General features: G+C 34.9%; 2 protein-coding genes across 2 annotated transcripts; one reads left to right on the forward strand and one right to left on the reverse strand.

Moving 5' to 3' along the window:
• Positions 1-1,911: 1,911 nt before the first annotated feature.
• LOC110879439 (protein TIC 22, chloroplastic) lies at positions 1,912-4,048 on the reverse strand. The gene is made up of 9 exons (XM_022127900.2): positions 3,603-4,048; positions 3,448-3,510; positions 3,288-3,362; positions 3,161-3,211; positions 2,716-2,775; positions 2,551-2,622; positions 2,423-2,458; positions 2,185-2,345; positions 1,912-2,111 (listed from the first exon to the last, which is right to left on the reverse strand). The coding sequence occupies exons 1-8, from the start codon at positions 3,996-3,998 to the stop codon at positions 2,253-2,255; spliced, it is 846 nt and encodes a 281-aa protein (XP_021983592.1). The 5' UTR covers positions 3,999-4,048; the 3' UTR covers positions 1,912-2,111; positions 2,185-2,252.
• A 7,365-nt stretch (positions 4,049-11,413) lies between these two features.
• Positions 11,414-21,317, forward strand: LOC110876691 (probable serine/threonine-protein kinase PBL26). The gene is made up of 5 exons (XM_022124854.2): positions 11,414-11,664; positions 20,115-20,189; positions 20,402-20,467; positions 20,594-20,741; positions 20,820-21,317. Exons 1-5 carry the CDS (start codon positions 11,414-11,416, stop codon positions 20,982-20,984), a joined length of 705 nt encoding a protein of 234 aa, XP_021980546.2. The 3' UTR covers positions 20,985-21,317.
• Positions 21,318-23,216: the final 1,899 nt, after the last annotated feature.

The raw sequence follows: 23,216 nt of genomic DNA on the forward strand, positions 1-23,216 counted from the left end.
TAAGCTCAACCTAATACTTTATAAGCCAAAATCATTTTTAACAACACAAAATACGTTCTTAATTTCAACAAAATACAATATAAGTTCATGCATGGTAATCAACCTTTAAATGTGGTATAGATATCAAATTACACTCATAATCACATATAAATAAAAAACAGTTTTTGTGATATATTATAATGTATATAAAAATAAAATATATTAAAAGTAAAATAATCTGAGATAAGTCGAGCCAAGCTGATACGCGAGCCAAACCGAGCCAATTCGGCTTGATACGAGCCGAGCCGAGCTAGACTCACTTTCTAACCGAGCCATATCGCACGAGCTTTTTCCGAGCTAAATCCGAGTGAGCCGTGAGCTTTTTGGACAACCCTAATACCAAGGAGCCTTAATATATCTTGTTTGTATTCGGGTGGAGATATCTAAGAGGTCACCCATTTCAACCAAAACACCACATCAAATGCGACCAAAATATGTAGGCACTATATGTTATGGCTTAACTTGCATAAAGCCCCACTTTCAATAATTAAAACCACCATCACTTAAGTAAATTCTATACACAACCCAATAATTGTAATTACTTTGATGTTTTAGCAACACAACATGGAGGGAAGGATTGGGCCATATCCCATTACTATATTGGTTCCTTATGCCACAATCAATGTGGTGTGGTTATGACCTAAATGACCATCACCATCCTCTATGTCAGCGTCATGTCACCTCACCCTCATCTACCATCCTATATGGTGTGGATCATGACCCTCGGTATCATTCCACACCAACCAAAATCCCCTAATTAATTGAAAGAGGGTCATGGTTGCCATAGATTAAACCATGTGAACCACCATTATTTAGGAAAGAGGGCGGTGTACCACAAAAACCATATCCCGTGTGGCAATCCATGATCCGATCCACCACCCCTATACACCATAGCCTTACTCAACTAAGTTTTTGTTGTCTCAATCAAGGCGACAAGTTCCCATTATAAAATTGGTTTCTATTGACCCACTCAAGGCAACTAAAAGAGTATAGAGGGGCTAAATTGAAAATGATGCAAATAAAAGAAGTCAAATACCCCACATCTTAAAAATTGTATAAACTACTATTCTATTTTATTACGGTGAATATAACATCTAACCTCACATACCAATTAATATTAAGGAGCTCATATATATATATATTTTCCGTATTCAAGCAAAGATCTCGAGGAGGTCAGTAGGTCACCATTTCCACTAAACAAGCTTAAATGTAGAATAGTCCTTTCAACCATATCCAATATCCTCCAAAACACGGTGTTATTTGAGATTAGGCACTTTGTATGAGCCCAACATCCGATCTTTGCTTAGGGTGTTACATTGTGGTTTGTTGGCTTTCAAGTTGAACCTCAAATACTACATTGTTCAACGTTTAGTAGGATTCGACACAAATCCCCCTACCGCTTATAATGCATAGTCCTCGATGAAGTTTGCCACCACTATAAAGGTGACGTGGTTGTTCATAAAGTTACAACTTCTAGAGCTCAGTTATCACTAAGCGAATTCCATATCTACATGGTTTTTAAATTTGTGCATAATAATTTCCACTTTTTGATTCAGATTGGCAATCGACATGGGGCGTTGATGATAATGTTTCAGGACATGGTTACTACAGTTAGAGGACTGGCAACTGGCAAGAGGATTGGGGCTATTCATTTTCAGTTGCGCTATTATCATCCCCCAACCCAAGCCCCACCATACCCCACGGTCTAAAGGGGCACGGTGATGGCAAAGGTGGTGGTCTTCACGGGTGTTGGGGCAGGTTGTGAGTTGTGACCATTGGGTGGTGTGCAAACTAGCCGTTGGATGATTTAGGAACATCAAGTGTACTTCTGGAGATTCTAGGACCAGAAAGATTCACCATCACACAGTTTCATACAACAGAATCATCAGAAGCTAAATTAAAAACAGAAACAAACTACATTGTACAGACCAGTTTGGTTTTGATGTCTACAATCTCAACTCAACGGCTATATTTCATGTTCGATAATCAACAATCCAATACGCAAAAATAAGAACTTTTTCCCGGTATTCTCATTATCCTCTAGATGGTAATTCGTCACCAGTAACAAAATCCTGAATAGAATGGCAACATACATGTTTTTATGGATTCTCTATCTAAAGTTTGACGCGTATTGAAAAAACCTACCTGTTGTTTTGCAAGACGACCGACAAAAGCTACATTGGACCTGTTTATGGTTATGCAGTTATAACGTTTTACGCGCTAACAACTTCCTGCAAGTGTTGCGAGTGACTTTTACCGGGCGGGATGAAAATCAAATCTTCCCAACCTGAATTTTTTTCACTCATCTGCAACCCAAAACGTAAATGTTAAATTTATTTGATGATCAAATTATATATAGAGAAATGAATTAGGGCACATGTACCTCCATTTTTTTCAGCACATCTTCCAGACTTCCGACCTGTAAGATCAAAAAGTAGCACTCAGTACACAATATATAGTTTAAGATGTTGTGAATGAACCTCCGAAGAGAAGTAAAAAGGTTTGCAATACCATAATATGTTGAGAAATTGCGGGTCCTCTAGGTCCTCGTGGAACCCTTAACAATTCTTTCTCGATATCCTCCTGATTTTGCAACATGATTTGGGTTTAAATCAGTAAAGCGTATTACTTGAAATCTCCAGATGAGGGATGCTAAAAGAAAATTCAAATACAAACCTTTCGAAAATATATAGGGCAATAACGTTTGTTTTTCTTCTTTATAACCAAGAGGTCCGACTGTGCAAAGAAATAACATAACGGCACATAAGTGTTTTATAAAACGCAATGATTTAGATCCGGGATCATTGAAACTAATGAGAAAATCCCTAATTGTCTGCCGACATGAAAGATGCTAGACTCATAAGGACGCCCGAACTTAAATACCATCTAAAGCGTTGCGTGTGCATTGTCTGTGTAGGAAGTTTCCACTAATGCAAACAACAATATTGGTTCGGGTAACTAGGTATGAGTAACTGCTCGACTATACGAAAGTAGCCCTGATTTTGCATTCATCAATTACCAGATCACCTAACCTCTTTAACAAGAGTAACCTATTTTCTATGGTCACAGCATGTTAACCATGCATATATAATCAAACAGTTCAAGAAATAATTTTCCATACCTGAAAAACCGGGACTCCATCGAACCCAATCTTGGTAGCCGAAGCTCTCAGCTATCAAAATCACAATACCATATTAATAACCACTCAAAACTACAACACGAATACATAATCACACGCAAATCCCAACCTCCATTGCATTCTTCAGTTGTACAGGATCAGGCAAAAACCGAAATGCAATTCCTTCAACCTTCAACATATAAACCTAAACACAAAAAAAATAAAATAAAAATAAAATAAAAAATCAATTCTAAATATCTAATTTCTGTCCTAAATTCAAAAACCATCACCTGATCAAGCGCAATTGGTACAACCTTAGCTCGCCCTCTCAACTCCCCTTTCCTCGACCTAACCTGCAAATTCACACACATACATACAAATCAACACACGCCAACTCAATCTCGCGCGTGGGAGCGCGTGCACGCATAGAAACAATCAATTCTACCTGCGCTAGAAACGCCTCAGCATCCTCTTGCCGAAAACATAGCAATCCAATCGACTTAAGTCCGTTAGGATCCGAAATCAGCACAAACTCGTTATCAGAATTGCTAACAGTATACAGCTCCGTTCCGGAGAGCGTTTTCGACACGTTGGCGGTGCTTAACGCCACGTCAAACGCGTGTTTACCGCCGCGAAGACTGTTGTTGTTGTTGTTGTCTTGCTGGTGATTAGAGAGTGAAGCAAATGGTATTGATGAAGGTAAATTGTTGCGTGAGTGGAATTGGAAGAGGTTTCTGGCCAGTTCACGGCGGGTTTGGTCGATGCGGGTGGTGATGCCGGAGGTCAGGCGGAGGAGGTGGTGGTGGAAGAAGGTGAAGGGATTGGGGTTTGGTGACTCCATTACCGAGAAGAAAAGGGGAGAGTGAACAATACAAGGTAGTTGCTGGTGTTCCAGTATATTAATTTGGGCCTGCATAGTTCGGCCCATGTATAGTTCTAGTGATTAATTTGGGCTTGTTTTATTGTTTTCCATCATTATGTGTTTCTTTGTTGGTGACAGGGGATTTGGAAAAAAAGAGTAAGGTTTGATTTGTTTATGGAAGTAGAGAATATGAAGGGGAGTGTAAGAGTATAGTGGTGGGGTTTTCATGATGGGTGGGAATTCGGTATTGATTGGTATTGATTTGGTTTGTTGTGACACTGGTGTTTGGTATAGTTTGTGATACCAGATTTGGGCCCCTAATGGGATCTTCATTAGTATCCTGGAAGAGTAAGAAGCAAAGTGTTGTGTCGAGGTCCACATGTGAGGTAGAATACAGAGCTAGGTGCTCTGTAACCTGTGAACTAATGTGGATCATAAATGATTTAAGGGAACTCGGTATAAAATGTAATTTACCAGTTAGATTGTTCCGTGACAGTGAAGCAGCTATCTCAAAATAGCTGCTAATCCTGTATTTCATGAAAGGATAAAACCTTTTGAAATTGATTTACATTTCTTAAGAGAAAAATGTGTCAGCTAGTGTTATGAGTCCTGAAAAGGTCATTTATGAATCTCAATTAGTTAGCATTTTCACCAAGGGTCTTTCTGTGTCTCAACATGAGGCAATTTGTGAAAAACTAGGTCTTGTTAACATGTTCAAACATATAAATGAAGGGGGAGTGTTGAAATGATATAAATCCTTTATATGTTTGTTACATGACATATTTAACATGTTACATTTGTTAAGGACAAAAATGTGTAGGTTCTATTACTAAGGGATTGAAGGTTAAAATGTTCAAGGGTTGCGATGGAAAGTGGTCAAGGTTGAAGGGCTTATGTGAAACATGCTGAGAGCTTATATATAAACAAGCTCTTTAGGGTTTCATTCTTCATTGAGATCATTGTTTAATTTCTCTCTAGATCTATTAGAGTTTGTTTAGAGATTGTTAGTTGTTGTTGTTGTTGTTGTTGATGATGATCTCATACTGTTGTGCGATCTTCTGTATCTGTTTTGATTGATCAACTAATTATGTTTATCAGTTGATTGAAGGATTTTGTATTTGTTGAGATCTTACATTTGGTAAGATCTAGGGTTCTTGGGAGTAAATTTTGGTTTGGGTTAATAAGATTTTCCTTCACTGCTTTGTCATTATTCCTGTTGTTGCACTCCGATTTACCATTTTCTACAGGTTTGCACATGCCATCAACCTTTACAACAACTCTACCTATAACAGTACCGGGGAAGGAAAACTTATGGGTTGTTTGGTTCGATATAATTCAATGAAATTAAAATCATTATAACATTTTTGAAGTCATCGAAATTGGAGTCTTAATTTTACATGAAAACGTATTTAGTTGGAAATGAATAAAATTGGAACTGAAATGAATTCTCTCAAACTAAAGTAAAGAAATTCAAGATTCCTACAAAATTGTGAAGGAATTAAACCAAAGGAATTGGAATCTCACACTCTAGCTCCCTCGTCAACACCAACACCACCATCACCACCCCTATCATAGTCGCCTATGTCGTATGCCATCGTGGTGATCTCATCTGCCTTTGCTAACGCTATAATCACCATGGTCGTCACATTATGAGCTTGCTCGAGAGGTCAGGCTTTTTCTGTAAACAAATCCTATGCGTGCATATTGTCTAATGTATCACTTGGACAGATAGCAAAAGTTTATTGATCACGGGTCCCCAAATGCGATTAATCTCAACCAAATAAACAACAAGCATCCTACAAGAGGACCATATCATGAATTCCTGATCAAATGCCCCTTACTAGGGGTGAGCAGAAAACCGAAATAACCTAACCGTAACCGTAACCGAAATAACCGACAAAACCGAAGAGAAACAAAAACAGATGGTTCGGATTTCGGATTTTTGATAACCGAAAATTACGGTTTGGTTTTTAGATAACCATTTTCCATAACCGAAAAAAACCGAACCGAACGGAAACGAAAAAAAAAATATTTTTACGTTTAGTTGTTTAAGTGTTTAGCCCATGCCACTAGAAATTATTAATTTTATTCTTGAATATTAAGTATTTATAATGAAAACATAAACATGTTTGTTTATACTTGTGATGCTTTATTTATTGCCTACAACAAATAACAAAATTTAATATAAAAATTAAATAGTCTTCAAAGTATTATAAAAGAAAGTGTCTTGACAAAAACTTTAGAGAAACATAAAAATATATTATAAGATTAGGTTTATGTGAACATTATTAATTAAAAAGGCTAAATATAATAACTTAGATGTAAATATATAAGAAATATTCTTAAATTTTAAATTATATCTTTTATTTTTAATCTTACATAATTTTGTTTCAAAAACTGAAATAACCGAAAAACCGAAATAACCGAAAAACCGAACCGAACCGGTGTAAAAACCGAAACCGAAATAAACCGCAACCGAACGGTTTTCAAAAACTGAAAACCGACATTTCGGTTTCGGTTTTAGTTTTGCCCAAAAACCGAAGGAATTGGAATCTCGCACTCTAGCTCCCTCGTCAACACCAACACCACCATCCCCTATCATAGTCGCCTATGTCGTATGCCATCGTGGTGATCTCATCTGCCTTTGCTAACGCTATAATCACCATGGTCGTCACATTATGAGCTTGCTCGAGAGGTCAGGCTTTTTCTGTAAACAAACCCTATGCGTGCATATTGTCTAATGTATCACTTGGACAGATACCAAAAGTTTATTGATCACGGGTCCCCAAATGCGAATAATCTCAACCAAATAAACAACAAGCATCCTACAAGAGGACCATATCATGAATTCCTGATCAGATGCCCCTTACTAGGGGTGAGCAGAAAACCGAAATAACCTAACCGTAACCGTAACCGAAATAACCGACAAAACCGAAGAGAAACAAAAACCGATGGTTCGGATTTCGGATTTTTGATAACCGAAAATTACGGTTTGGTTTTTAGATAACCATTTTCAATAACCGAAAAAACCCGAACCGAACGGAAACGAAAAAAAAATATATTTTTACGTTTAGTTGTTTAAGTGTTTAGCCCATGCCACTAGAAATTATTTATTTTATTCTTGAATATTAAGTATTTATAATGAAAACATTAACATGTTTGTTTATACTTGTGATGCTTTATTTATTGCCTACAACAAATAACAAAATTTAATATAAAAATTAAATAGTCTTCAAAGTATTATAAAAGAAAATGTCTTGACAAAAACTTTAGAGAAACATAAAAATAGATTATAAGATTAGGTTTATGTGAACATTATTAATTAAAAAGGCTAAATATAATAACTTAGATGTAAATATATAAGAAATATTCTTAAATTTTAAATTATATCTTTTATTTTTAATCTTATATAATTTTGTTTCAAAAACCGAAATAACCGAAATACCGAACCGAACCGGTGTAAAAACCGAAACCGAAATAAACCGCAACCGAACGGTTTTCAAAAACTGAAAACCGACATTTCGGTTTCGGTTTTAGTTTTGCCCAAAAACCGAAGGAATTGGAATCTCGCACTCTAGCTCCCTCGTCAACACCAACACCACCATCCCCTATCATAGTCGCCTATGTCGTATGCCATCGTGGTGATCTCATCTGCCTTTGCAAACGCTATAATCACCATGGTCGTCACATTATGAGCTTGCTCGAGAGGTCAGACTTTTTCTTTTTAAACAAATCCTATGCGTGCATATTGTCTAATGTATCACTTGGACAGATACCAAAAATTTATTGATCACGGGTCCCCAACTGCGAATAATCTCAACCAAATAAACAACAAGCATCCTACAAGAGCACCATATCATGAATTCCTGATCAGATGCCCCTTACAAGTTACAAATGGCACATCTTCAAGGCATCTTAAAGTGGAAATAAAATGTAGTGAATATACTAGTTATTTATTAATTAAATTGTTAACTTTATACCTGCTAATCTCTATCCAAATCTCCCAACCTAGCTTTAATGTATTAACAAACCATTTTTTGGCATCACACCGATATTCTTTCGGAGATTAGGTTCTTTATTTTCCGTATCAGAACTGTTTTTTCTTAGAATGATTAATTTATGAGTAACGAATCTTTAAAGTTTCTCCTTTTACTATTGCAAGTTCGAATCAATGATTAATCTATGAGTAATGAATCTTAAGTTTCTCCTTTTACTATTGCAAATTAAATGGTGTCTTTATAAGCCCAAAGCAACAATATTCTGCTATCTATTTCTATCTTGTCCCTTGCGAGTTGCGAATAACTTGAAAATAAAGCATACCACCGGCCAAGTCACGTTTTATGGTAAATGTCTTTGAAAATGATACAAACCAACTTGTTGAGTACTCATTTCACCAGCCTCAACCATTGAAGCACTACTATTGGAATAAAAGATGCGGACATTTTTTAGTTGATGATAGATTCTATATTTCTGGATCGTGTCAAGCACAAGACCACCGATTATCGAATGCTTGTAACTGAACCTAGGCACCGATGCACATACTTAAAATAGGGGAATGCTTCTTTATGCAAGTCTAAAGGTAGGGGCACTCCAACTAGAACTTTAGGGATGAGCAAAATTCTTTGTAAAACTTTTTTCTTCTGTTTACATCGAAAGTAAATTTTGTAACTACTTAATTCGTTTAATTTTAATTTTTTAACTATTCAATCAAGTTGAAATGATTATTGAAATAATTTATGTGTTTGTGCTAATTATTTTTATGTTATTCTTTTTCTGAAAGGTGCTATGAAAAATATTTATATTAAATAGTTCAATGTTATTTTATCATAATATGTTAGTTTTCATTAACTCGGCGCATTTTGATCAGACTCATATTTTGCCCCTTATTGATTATTTTTGAATCCGTCACTTTGCTTACGTATACTATCAATAATCTTATACATGAATAACAAACCAATATTAAAAAGACACAAGATGTGTGGAAGATCATAAAAAAAAATACGAAATTAGTGGGCTATTTGCATCTTGACCACTTTTAAGAAGATTATAAAAAGTGCTCTACAGCAAACCAAATATCTTTACCAGGTGCACCTATTCATGCCCTTAGAACCTTTATTACTGTATTAGTGGAATTCCTTCGTGTTTTGCAGCGGAAATTCAATTTGGCTTATTACGATATCAGAACGACAATGACACTCGTATAGCAACCGAAAACGAAAATCCAGAAAATAAAGTCGTGAGATATCTACACTTTATTTCACATGTATAGGAAACTATAAAGACGAATATTAGTAATGGTCCCGTTGTACCAAAACCGGTACCAATGTTGTCGGTCAAAATCAAGCGATATTGTTGGGAAGGTATCGGTTTGACCCATCGCGGTAACAGTACAGTACTTGCACTCGCTATAGCTTATGGCACCAAAATACTAGAAACTATACAAACTAATATAAGTAATAGTAATGGTTCCGTTAATACTGAACCGTTTCCGATGTCGATTTGGGATCGGTGTTGTACCGATTTATTTCAGAAACCACAAACACAAATAATGGTACCACTACTTAAGTTGTTCGGACACTATAGATGGGTTTGTCACAGTACAAAAAAAATATTAGTTGTATTTGAGCTGTTCAACTTTGAACAAAACTTCTATCGAACATAGATAAAAATAACACGTTGCAACGTTGTAGTATGTCTGCCCTGTATGGCATGTTTCAAAAATGTTGAGGACGGAACTTGCGCAAATATTTTTTTGACTGAAGTGACATTTTCCACCAAACCACATGGACGAAAATGACAGTTAACTCTTTTACTTTTGTTATTTCGTCGCTAGGCCCAGATGGTGGTGTAAGGGCATCTAGGTATTCCTACATAGGAGGATTTGACACAATGTAACTCATTATTAATCAACATGTTTATTATTATTTTTTTCTTTTGTGCAGCTGAAAGTTATCTGGAATTCCACTTTGTTTCATCTGTTCTCATGCTTCTGCCGAGTGATTCATGGTTGGTGTGATATATGTGGATATTTAGGAGTTGTTAAGTTAGTATGTCAGTTACTATATGTTGATTGAAGCCAGGACAATGATAAATTTACCCCTCACGTGAGGGGCACGTGGGAGAGACTTAACAGAAAAGTTAACTTCTTTTACTTCTAGAGACGAAGTATGTTAAATTTTAAAATAAAATACACTGAGAGGCTGTTTAGCAACATCTAAATGGTTAAATGCTGAACCAGTAAGAGGTCTGAACTATTAAGTGCTGAACCAGTAAGAGGTCTGAACCATTAATAGCCTGTATAATGCTTAACCGTTTAGAGGCAAATATCTGACCAATTCAGATTAGAGGTCTTAACCATTCAGACTTTGTATAAATCATAACCATTCAGAGGCAAATGTCTTAACCATTCAGACATCTGCTCATGAAACAAACAGTCTGAACCATTAAGTGTTGAACCAATCAGAAGTCTGAACCATTAAGAGGCTCATTAAGAAGTAAACAAACTGCCCCTCTAAGAGTGTTAAAGGTTGATGAAACCTAATGTTTGGATCAAATCTTAAAAAAGAAAAGTACAATTTACTAGTCTAAAAGGGCCTAAATCTATATTTTATTATTTTATATCAAGTTAATACTAAATATACTAAATCTTGTCAATACTTACTTTTTATTACTCTCTTTTTATATATTTAAATTAACAAATTTATTTATTATTTATTATTATAATAAAACTAATGTTAAGTTTATGTAAACTAGCTATAGAAAAGCAAATTACATGATAAATTAAGTATATGTAAACTAACTACAGAAAAGCAAATTACATGATAAATTTAATGACAAATATTAAAAAAATAGTGATCAGTTATAAGAAAATCTATCAAAAATTCAAAACAAGAATTTTTGAAACTTTCTTTATATAAAATTAGTATCATCTAATGGCATTCTTCTTGTACTTTAAATAGAAAAAACAAATTCTTTTAAAGCTTATGAATTACAATCTAGTTTTGAATATGGAAGTGGGGTGCCCCCACATTCATAATTCGTTACCAACATACAGTGAAGAGTGAAGGATATAAAATTTTTTTTCACCGGGTTTCTTTTGATAGATTCTTACTATTTTTTTTTTCCAAATCATATGAGGTTCTTAATAATTTTTCCCATTTTTTCTAAACTAAATGGGCTCCCGGGAACCCACAAAAGTGGCCTAGATCCGCCCCTACCAAAATAAGAGAAGAATCAGATGAATCAAAGACTAGATATTTTAATTTTGATGATAAAAAATACCATAATATAGCCATATATATATGTTGAGCCTCTTAACATCTCAAACCACTTTGGGCATTACTCGTCAATTGATAATAACACAAAGGCTTCTTGCCGTCGATCTTTCTTTAAATATGGGAAAAGTGTGGCGTGTTAGGCGGGTCGAAGTTCCCTTGACGGAAAAACAATTAGAGGGTCTGATCAGAAGATTTGATACCGATGGAGACGGCAAGATTAGTCGGAACGAACTGAGGGCAGGTTTTAAGGGTCTTGGATTACGTCTTGCAGGCTTTAAAGCAGGTTGCGCGGTGCGTTATGTTGATGCTGATGGAGATGGTTATATCAGCGATGATGAGATCAACCAGCTTGCTAAATATGTTTTCAAGTGGGGCATTACTATCACTTAATTAAGTGCTTCCGTATGTGTAGGGACTAGATGTATGAAAACATACTTTTTATTTGTTTTCGTGTGCTTTTCATGTTGCTAAGTTGTATTTAGGTCAAGTGTGAACTTGCAACCGTCTTCTTACAAGAAGAATGAGTTGTATAGCTCGTATTGTAATTTATAACTTGTAAGTAATATTACTAGCCTAACTTCTTCTTTAACTAACTTTCTCAAGAGCGGTAAATATTTGATTTTACAAGTTGGAGTTATACAACACCTCCGGCCGCCTAGAAACCCACCAGGATTCCTCAGTCAACCACATGTACCACCAGAACTTTTCCTAAGGGCTTTAATGTCTTCTTAAATATATGTGACACTTTCAGATTAAGGGCTTTAATGTTTCCTTAAATATATGTGACATTTCCAGATAGCAATAATCGCTTTAGGGCGGGCGGGGAGCCCATCACTCACCACACACTCATCACTCACAACATTCAATCAAGTTCTGCCACATCATCGAGCTTTATTTCATCACTAGTGATAGATTTTAGTGGAAATGTCCATCACGCACAACACCCAACAATACCCATCACTTACAACACTCAACAACACCCATCACTTAATCATCTTCACGCGTTATGGCTATAACGCGTTTTCTATTTGACGAGTGATGAAGTTGGGTGACGGCGGTGTTCCACGTGTGGTCACCGTCCCACCATGTAGCCCCCCGTCCCCCCTATGATACTATATATTTTACATTCGTGCTATTGTTTCATCTCTCGTCAAAACAAGTGAAGTGATTAAGGGCATGTACAAGCTAGGATTTTTATATATTAAAATTATTATATTAACGGACTTTTTGATGAAAATGAAAAGACAATTGGTGTTTTGTTATATTACCACTATATACACAATTATATATATTATATATATATAGGGTATATATATATATATATATATATATATATATATATATATATATATATATAGGAAAAGGATCATGTGAGAAGTGATATGCTAGTTGAGAAACTTGAGAAGCATTCTGGACCACACATTTTTCTAAGCCTTTCGTAATATACACATATGTATAGTTTAAAATTGACTATATACATATGTGTATAACTCAATATACATATATGTATATAGTCAATTTTAAACTATACATATGTGTATATTACGAAATGCTTAGAAAAATGTGTGGTCCAGAATGCTTCTCAAGTTTCTCATATAGGGTGGACTTCTCTTAGGATCCCTACCCTATATATATATATATATATATATATATATATATATATATATATATATATATGAGTGATCACGAATAGTGATTTAAAATTTAAAAATAATATATACCTTTTTAATATTTTATTATTTTCATATTATAATAGTTGTAATTATATTTTCTTCTTTAACGTTATTTTCCTTTTTTTTCTTTTCTAAAATCATATTTATTTATGTTTTAATATATAATTTTTCAAAACATGTTTCCTTTATCAATTAATTTGATGTTTCTTTAATAATATATGCTGGTTAATTTTTTTTTCCTAAAAATATAAGTACGTAACCAAATCGATTCTGTCGGTTTGACTTTCTAAACAAAAATGCTACATTTTCAATTAACGTCTGTTTTATAGTATCATTTGCTTTATTTCTATGAATCCTTCGATATTAATTAATTTGCTTTTTTTAATGTTTTACATGGTATTAGAGTCTAAGGATTTTGTTTACCTTTAACTTCTTTGTCGCACCACTACAAAAATACAAACACTGGTTGTCGCCACCGAGTGCGAACCTTAGACAGGGTGGCGGCTACCTTCTCCTATTTTCGTTTTTCTGTTGCTAGTTTCTGTTGCATAAAGCTTCATTATCGATTGAAGACTCAAGCCACTTATTCGTATCACCAACCACTCATAGTCGAAGTACCATGCGTAAAAGAACATATTCCTTTTTTTTTCGTTGTGAAGTTGTTGCCGTGATTATTCAATAACCAAACAACGGTTATTGTGTTTTGAGTTTTGACTATTGGTTGTGGTCTTGTGGATTGCCACATGCATTGAACATTGAACGAGAGAAAAAAAAAGGAAATTGATTGGGTGTTGGTTATCATGTTTTTGGTGTTTACGTCACATATGTTGAACCATCCACACAACAACAAGGAATTGATTGTAAATGTGTGATCACCTCACTTGTCGATATTCAGCTTCCCTACCATGGGCTGCAGTTGAAGACCCATCGTCCTTCATCAAGCCGCTCCCTACTACCATAATTGTCCGCCGCCACTCTCTTTTGTTTTTATTTATTGTCGTCTGCTTCGGTCCACTGCTTATTGGACTACGATCCCTACTGTTGAAGCCACCTTCGGTCTGTTGCTTATTGAACCACGGTTCCTTCCTGTTATCGTCGACTTCGATCCGCCGCTCATTGGACTTCAGTCTACCGCTGCGCTGCTCGGACTACGATCTGCCGCCGCTATAACACCCGACTATTTCGTTATTTTGGTATTAGCTTGGAGTTATGTAACCAGGAATTAAACTTAACCTAGTTAATTATGGTTGCCGAATAATAAGAAGAAGATATTCAAGGGATGTCCAAACAAGGTAACTATCCAAACCTAAGGGACTAATATTGGCCATGATAGAAAGTTAATTATGTAAAAAGCGAAAAAAAAAATAATAAAACACCAGGTGACAATGTGTGTGTGTGTGTGGAGATTTTGGGGAGAGAGGGAGATAAGTTTCTCTAGTTCAATCCATCAAGAAATCTAGCCAAAATCAAGGAAAACTTTTAGCAATAATGAGTTTTGATGTTGAAGGGTTTATGAAAGATGAGAGTATAGTATGAAACCTTAGTAATTGAATGCAAATTAATGTTGTAATCTATATCTATATATATATATATAAACATGATAAATAAGGGCTGATGTGTCATGATATAAGGGCTTGGAAAATGATGTGGCATCACCATAGCACTCTAGAATTTGGTTTTGGCTCCAAAATTTCGGGTCTTTTTTTCTTTATATGGGCAGACAAGGGATCCGGATTTTGACCTGGGTATATATTGTTTCTAAACTCACGGCTTCTTCCCCACCACACAAACCCTAATTTCATTTTCAATTAGATTCCTCTCTGCCGTTTCTTCTCTACCTCTCTATTACGCTTCTGCATCTCTATCTCAAATCAATGACAAGATTTCATCTTCTTCCCTAAGATTCATCGGTTTTCATCTCTCAATTTAGGGTTTCGACTATATATTTCTTATAATCCGAAGAACACACAACCTTCATTCGCATCTAGGGTTTCTGTTTCTTCCATCATACATCTCCTTCTCATCATCCCTAAATCTCATTCCTGAAAGATCATCAATACCAAGGTATGATTCAGTTTTTGGGCTTTTTTTAAAGGTCAAGTGTTATTTTCCGATATAATTTTGCTACTACAATCAAATTACAAGCATACTTAGTTCCTTAAAGTTTGAAGAACTAGACTTGCCTTTGAGAAAACTCGGTGAATACTCTTCAAAAGGTAAAAGGTAAGACTTCATCCATTTATACGTTTTTTTTCGCATTCTTTGAAGCCTGGTAAAACATTTTTTTTTTTGAATTTTGAATCAGTGTTTACAGGTGATTGTTTTATGTAAAAACGGGTTATAAATGATGGTAACAGTCGAATGAATAAAGTTGGAATACCAGCTAAATAGGAAGCGGGCCAAACATGTTGATTGTTTTAACAGCCGCACAATGTGTTTACAAAAACCCAGATTTTTTTTAATCATTTCATCAAATTAAGTACAAGGACAAACAAGTATTGGCCTCTGAACCTAACCTCTTTTTACCTATCCTATAAAGCCTGATGGTGTCTTGGCTGCCTCCTACATTTATTATCAAAAAAGGATGAGTAGATTGTAAAATTTACTTTAATATGCTATAAATGTTGATTTCAGTTTAATAAGGCTTACTTTGCAGTACTCGAGAAATTTCTACAAAGTCATGTTGGAAAATACGCCACAGGGGATGATCTTTTCCTGGTATTGTTTTTTTCTTATTCATTTTCTCTTAAATATTTGATCTTTACTAATTCAAACTTTAGATTTGGTCTAGAATCCCAACCAATTGTTGTCCATCATTTATAAAACTTAATCTAAATATGAATTAGTTATAATTAGGCCCACTTGATAAGTAATTGCAAACATCTTAGTTTATGCATGTGGAGTGTAGACAGGAGCAAGTTTTTAAAATTTCCAAGTTTTGCAGGCTGATTTGTTTCTGGCACCACAAATCCATGGTGCAATAAAGCGGTTCAACTTTGACATGGTAGGGTCTTGCTTCAACATGCCTTGAGAATTTAACATATTTCTAATTTTGTTTCACGAAATCATAAATTGATTATATGTATCGGTTGGCCCAGACACCGTACCCTCTTCTCGGTAGGTTGCATGAGGCATATATGCAGGTACCTGCTATCCAAGATGCCTTGCCTGAGAATCAACCAGACTACCCTTCTACTTGAAGATAATAATAATTCAGGTATTTTAGTTTCTGAATGGATAATCTAATTATTGTGATTTCAAGTTGCGGTAGTTAGTTTTTTGATTGTTTGAACCTTTAATCTGATTATTTATAGGCCAAATAAACTGTATCGGGTAATATGATTCATACACCTAATCTAAACCATGGTTGTCAAAGGCGCAAGGCGTCCTCAGGGCGCAAAGGGTGAGCCTTGTGCCTCAATTCAAGGCCTTAAAAAGTGAGGGCTTTTTTAAGCGAGTCGTTTATAAAGAAGTTTCATTTTTTATATGTTATTGCATTCTTTCGGATATTGTCATTGAAGTTTCATTTTTTTTTGTTTTTGCATATCATCAAAGCATCTGCTTCTCTCTTTCTAATCGATAACGTCGTCAGCGATTCTTTTGTAAACCCATTCTTTCTGTGTAAGTTTTGTATCTCCTATGGTTTATGGTTGCTCAATTTTTTTTGTTGAAAAGACACATAAAAATTAGGGTTTGATGGTGATACTAAAATGGGAGGTGAGAGTTGACGAAAGAGATACTACTTTGCTTCTCTAAATCTGTACAAAATTTGAAGTTCTGACACCAGGTGTTCGATTAAATGCTCACTCGAGATTCACTATTAATTTTGAGGTAAATTTGGTTTTCTAACATCTCTTATGTCCATGTTATAATGTGGTCAGGTGTTGGTAATAAAACCTAACTTTCTATTAACATGAGGTTGTAATAAATGTGTAGATGCGATTCAGATTGGGGTGATGTTCAAACTTTGGCGTACCAAATTGGAAGGATGGCAGGTGCTCACCTGTAACCTCCATTGTAGCCATGGCGGGCTGGCCCCTTTACACACCCTGAGCTCGGTAACTTTCCAATTCTTATGTTTCGACATGGCTTGCTAGAATCGATCAGTAGGTAAACCATAGGTGCAATATGAGCAGGTGATTTTGTTTACTCTTTTTGATTTATCATTTATGAATGATTGTGACATGATTATGAATAATATGCATTTGAATGCAATTTGTTGCAGGTTGGTGTTGATAATAAGACCTTTTTTTTTCTATTGACATGAGGCTGTGATGAACGTGTATATGCGATTCAGATTGGGGTGCTGCTTAAACCTTCGCGTGGCAAATTGGATGGATGGCAGGTGATCACCTGCAACCTCCAATGCAGACATGTTGGGTTGACCCCTTTACACCCCACTAATTTACGCTTTATGATTTTTCAATTATACGCATATGAATGCAATCTGAGAATTGAATAACTTTTACCTTCTCACTTTGATATCCAGGTAATATTGTGTTTAGGTGTAGATAATAAGTCCTAATTTTGTATTTAATTAGTATTTAATACTTTTGGATTAGCTTTTATGCTTATGTTTTCTGTTTCACCATCATATTAGGGACCAAAATGGAAGCAATTTTTTTTGTTTCTTTCTAAAAAATAGCTAATAGGCTTTTGGGCTGTTTAGCGTCACTCTGCAAACGCCAAGTCATGAGGTGCATTTGTAGTCTCGAAACCAATTGAATTCACTGGCACTTCACTTTCTTTTGTTTTCAATTTTTTATTTTGTTACTGTTATTTAAAAAAACGTAAAAAGAATACCAACAAAGCGTATTTGTTGTGGTTATACATTACAACTATATTTTTTTGTTCTCTTTCGAACGCATCGAACCCGACCGGTTCCACCCACCTTACATACTGTTTCAGCATCAGTGAAGCTTTCTTCCAATCTAAGGGTTGTTGAAACTATTGTTGAGTGGGGTTTATGTTCATCATACTTGAGCAGTTCTGTTTAATATAGTCAAATTAAGTTTTTACAAATTTGAGTAAAAATTTATTCTTATCTGATTTACTTTACTAATGTACTTTCAAACTGATGCAGATCAAAACTAAATAGATCAGATGTGACTTATCAATGTCTGAAGTGAGCTCATGAATAACGTCCATTAATGATCAAGGTAATATGCATACATCAAAATTTGTTCATCCGCTTCTTCCTTCTATGCCAAAACCACCATTCTCCGCTTGATTAATTGGTGAATCAGGTAACAAATCCTTCGCTCCTTATTTTTATGATGTATATATGTGGCGCTGATGCGTTGCAAGAGTTTGGGTTGTAATTGGGAGCTTATGTATATGAGTTAAGGTTAAATCTTCAGTATAAAGTTTGAGATTTTTAAATCACCGACATGAAGTTCCTTTTTATATATGAATGGGTCGATTTGAGTTGCAATTCTATCTAAATTTACCAAAAGTGTCAAATAATTTTTCTAATATGTCAAATAAAAGTTTGGGAGTTTGTAGAATTTTGAAATTTGTTCGTGATATTTGGTTAACCCTATGTTGTCAAAAGCGCAAAAAGCGCGCGCCTAGGCGCTCGGGCGCAGCGAGGCGCACCAATAGCGCCTGGTGGTAGGCTAGGCGCAAAACTGGGCTTTTTTCAAAAAAACGGCATCCAGGCGTGCGCTTGGTGTTAGGCGCAGGCGACTCCAGGCGCTCTTCTGGCAAAATTTTGGCCAAAAAAAGTTTCCGGCTACCTTCCAGTCAAATTCCGGCCAAAAGTAAGCCTGAACTCGCCGGAATTGTTTCAGATACATACATGAAGAGAGAAGAAGGGTAGAAAAGAGATGAGGTTAAAAGAAAGATGCTTGCTTTTGTATTTAATTGAGATGAAACGTGATTTAGCACTGTTTATAAACAGTGAACAGTGAAACATGACCTTGACTGAAGATAAGAGTTACTCACAATGTAGAGTTTGACCCTAAAAGTGGACCAAGAAGTCTAGAAGTGCAGAATCCATCTAACATCTTACCTAAAAAGTATAAAAAGTTAAGTAATATTTAGTTTTTAAAATTGTTTATGGTTAGATTATGAGGTGTTTATTATTAAAACTTATATTATTAATTTTTTTACGTCTATTATATATATATATATATATATATATATATTTTTTTATTTTTACTATTTATGCGTTTTGCTTATCTTAGCCCCTAGCTACATGATCTTAAATGACATATATAATAGTTTTTTTATATGTGGAATCTTATTTATTTTCAAAGCATAACATATTTTTTATATTTTTTTCTCTATGTGCGCTTTTTTTCAAAAAAACCACGCTTTTTTTGCGCCTTGCGCCTAGGCTCCGGGCGAGGCCGATGTGCCTCGTCTGCGCCTTGCGTCTTTGACAACATGTTAACCTGAATGTAGATGTCAACTCCAAAGTTGATTTTGATGTTTTGAGTTTGGTCTATGAACAACTGGTAATTAGGTTGATTATGATTTGACGGTGAAATTGCTCTGTGATGCTGTTATTTGATTAGGTTTTTGTCGGTAGTGTGAATGTGTGACTGAATCGTACGTTTTGATTTAAACCTATAGAGTAAGTAATGTATATGATATTTTTATTGTTATTGTTATAATTTCTTTGTCTTTGGATTAGTGTCGGCATTGTTTATGTTTCGTATTCGGATTGTAGCGCAAAGAAGTGCGAGTTAGTTCCAAGTGTTGTTTAACTTTTGCTATGAGTAGACTGATAGTTTTGTGAATGTATTGTTGAATTTATGGTTTACTGTGTATTTAACATCATATATTGTGAATAAATCATTAATATGTACTTATATAGTGAGTTTGTTGAGTAACTGTGAGAAATTTGGTTACATTTGAGCTGGAAATGTGATGGTTTAATTTGGACTTTAATTGATTAGATCTTGAAGTTATGAATCTAACTAATGACATGTATAGTTATCATGTTTGATAATTCAAGTTAATATTAAGTGGATCTCGGTTTTAGATAGTCGAGTACTTAAGGAAACATAGAAAGTTGTTATTCATATTTTGAAATATTTAAATTATTTATGTATCCAATTTTGAGTTGTTTGTTGTATTGTTAGGCAAGGACAAATCAATTGTCTTTTGGAACATTCATGATCATATATCTACATTAGCAGCACAACCAAAGACTATGGGCCTGGTGATAAGCCTTCTGAGAGCCCTATTTGTATTAATAGGGTGTTTAGAAGGTGATTATGTGAGCCACATGTGATCCATCTTGACATTTATTTGCATTAATAGGGTGTTTAGAAGGTGATTATGTGAAAATAACCCAAACCCGTTTAGAATAAAGTCAAGCCTACGAGTTTTGTCTTTTGTGTTAAAATTCTCATTCCCAACTTTGTAATGTTTTTTAAGTTGATCGTGTTGTTATTTGCTTATTTCGGCTCTCTGATTTCAGTCTTGCTAAATGGGCTACACGAACCGGACTGCAAATAACCTCTACTAATGTTGCTGGCACATTCAGGTTTGCATCTTCAATTTCAACTTCCAATTTTTGTGTTAAAAACTTTGCATAAAGTTCCTCCATTCTTATCTCTAGATTATATTAATATGAAAGTGGCTTAATTGGATATGAACTTATACAATGTAGTTATTTGGCTCCTGAGTATTTTATGCACGGAAAAGTTACGGAGAAAATTGATGTGTATGCATTTTGTGTTGTGCTTCTTGAGCTTCTTACCGGAAGGAAGCCGATAAGCAATGGACATCCAAAGGGTGAAGAGAGTTTGGTTATGTGGGTATGTAACTCAAATACGCTTTTCTTTTTAATCTTTGGTTGTTTTTATGTTAAAAAAGACAAATTTGTTCGTGTTTAGGCAAAGCCAGTTCTGAATAGCGGGAAATTTTCAAGATTGTTGGACCCCATTTTGGGTGTTGACTATGATGTTTACCAAATGGAGTGCATGGCTCTTGCTGCTATGCTTTGTATCAGAAGTGTGTCCGTGACAGGGTTGATGTTTTTGACACGAATAAATATGTGAGTTGTGTTCAGGTTGAACAAGTCAACCTGGCAGCCCACCAAGGTGACCTGATTGACACCGTTGGTACTGATAGTAGTTTATCAACTCGAGTTGAATTGAATTGAATTCCTCCTCTGGTAGATTCTCAAACTGCTTAAAGGTGAAGTGGAGGTGACAAAATGGGCCCGGCAAGAACTTGACTAAATTGGAACCTATATTGGAATTCGTTTTTTGATTAGTACTGTTATTGTTATTTCATTTATACATTTATGATCAGTTTAAATTAAATTTTCCTGCTCGGGAAGTTCCCGGGTTATAACCTATCCTTTATATATACAAAAAAAACATTACATATACACATCTTCCTTTTTTATGTTTTTATGACTCTTTACAACTAGAAAAACTTTAAGAAACCGAACTAAAAATCTTTGATGTAGATAAGGGAAAGAGGATACTTTAGAGGTTAAAAATGTTATTTATATACTTTTATTTATTGTAAATTAAATTTTCCTACCCGGAAAGTTTCCGGGTTATAACCTAGTAGTGTTATAATAATTATGTTTAAATACTTGAACAATTTAGAGAATGAACTCTTGCATGATTAGATGAATTACCTTGATAACTTAAAATTTGTGTTAGCTAGATGTTAAGGAATGTATTAATTTGTCGAGTTGCAAAAACATTTTGGTTGGCAAATTTAGTTAATATGATAATTTAATAATGATGTCCACCAAGTGTTCAATAAAATGCCTAACTGAGTTTTTATTAGAGTAAAAATCATGTTACATCCTTGATTTTAAAAATTAGAAGTAAATTACTCGAGGACCTAATAAGGTTGAGGCTTATATGGTTGGAAAGGTCTTTGAGATGACTTCAGTTCACTTTTAGAAAGGAAGAACTAATTCGTAAGTTAAACATGTCAAAATTTATGATTTCGGCAGCTATGCAGTTTCTGAACATGCTGTTTGGGACCATTTTCTGTTGTCCTGATATTTAAAAAATCGTATAAAATCATAGAAAAATCGCCAGAAGGTGTACTATACATGCTTGGAAAGGTATTTGAGTCTCCTATAATCCATCTTTTGAACATGAAAAGCCGATTTAAATGTTAAAGATGTCAAAATGTGTCGTGAATAGTTGCTTCACAAAAGTGCAACACTGAAAATGCGGCCTTTATAAAAGCTTAACTAATGGCGGATAATGAGGCCCAGATTGTTCTAGATATGCATATGAACTTTAAGGAATAATTCACACTTAATAGGTGTGATTAAGAGTCTGCAAGTAGTTGCATTAATGTGAATAAAGGGGAATAAATTGTTGGTATATGTATGTATATATGTTAATTGGCAGCTTGACTTCTAAAAATCAAATTGTCCTATAATAGAATTGAATGATAAATATTGTATAAATCCATAAGGTGTGATAGATATGATGTTGGATGACTAATCTAATCATCTTGTGGATATGTTGTGATAGCTTAACTCTTGAAAAACTAGCTGGGAGCTTGCAGAGGAATATGTGAAACGGGTCAAGTGCGCAAGGAAGCTCAAACGGACTCAACATAAGTAAAGCTTATGCCTTCTGGAATAAAACCACTACTTATGTGATGGAAAATATTTTGGTTGATAGCGAGGGTTATTACAATAGATTGAAATGACTAAGAACCGGATGTGGTTAGCCGGTTAATTGTTAAGATAAGACCCTATGGTGTAAATCATATATGGGTCAAATGATCATATATTGGTGAAAAAGGACGAATTGTTAACCATAAATGGGTAAAAGTTATAATGCATCATATATTGGCGATAAACGATGAATTGTTAAGTTAAGACCCGATGGTGTAAGCCATGAATGGGTCAAATGGGTAAAATTACGAGCGATTGCAATCTATATGGTTTTATGCTTATGTTAAATCAATTGAGATAAAAAAGGAAACATGATTGTTTAATAATGTAACAGGCCCATTAAACCATAATGGGGGTTCAATCACTTAAGAGGGTTATTGATGAGAGTTAATAACTTATTGACTATATTGTACTAATCTCTAAGCGGTGCTTATAGTTGTCATTGGATAAAACAGTCTATGGAGCTAAAACATAGAAGTTAAACCTTGATAGTTGTTCTCATGGACTAGAAATGAGTAAAGCTATCATTTGGTAAGTCACAGGTAAGTTCACGCCATAATTGTCCAAAAGTTGACCAAACTACTTTTTAATGTCGAAAGATAATTATGGATGTGAAAGTGTAAACTAA

This window comes from Helianthus annuus, chromosome 9, assembly GCF_002127325.2.
Source record: "Helianthus annuus cultivar XRQ/B chromosome 9, HanXRQr2.0-SUNRISE, whole genome shotgun sequence".
Classification (NCBI taxonomy): domain Eukaryota; kingdom Viridiplantae; phylum Streptophyta; class Magnoliopsida; order Asterales; family Asteraceae; genus Helianthus; species Helianthus annuus.

Excerpts from the sequence above, each read along its gene's own strand:
- LOC110876691 (XM_022124854.2), top strand. The coding sequence starts at position 11,414 with ATGGGAAAAGTGTGGCGTGTTAGGCGGGTCGAAGTTCCCTTGACGGAA. Across the intron at positions 11,665-20,114 it reads CTTGCTAAATATGTTTTCAA|CAGCACAACCAAAGACTATG; the intron begins GTGGGGCATTAC and ends TATCTACATTAG. Across the intron at positions 20,190-20,401 it reads ATTAATAGGGTGTTTAGAAG|TCTTGCTAAATGGGCTACAC; the intron begins GTGATTATGTGA and ends CTCTGATTTCAG.
- LOC110879439 (XM_022127900.2), bottom strand. The coding sequence starts at position 3,998 with ATGGAGTCACCAAACCCCAATCCCTTCACCTTCTTCCACCACCACCTC. Across the intron at positions 3,212-3,287 it reads AACTGAAGAATGCAATGGAG|CTGAGAGCTTCGGCTACCAA; the intron begins GTTGGGATTTGC and ends TGATTTTGATAG. Across the intron at positions 2,776-3,160 it reads ATGGAGTCCCGGTTTTTCAG|TCGGACCTCTTGGTTATAAA; the intron begins GTATGGAAAATT and ends TTCTTTGCACAG.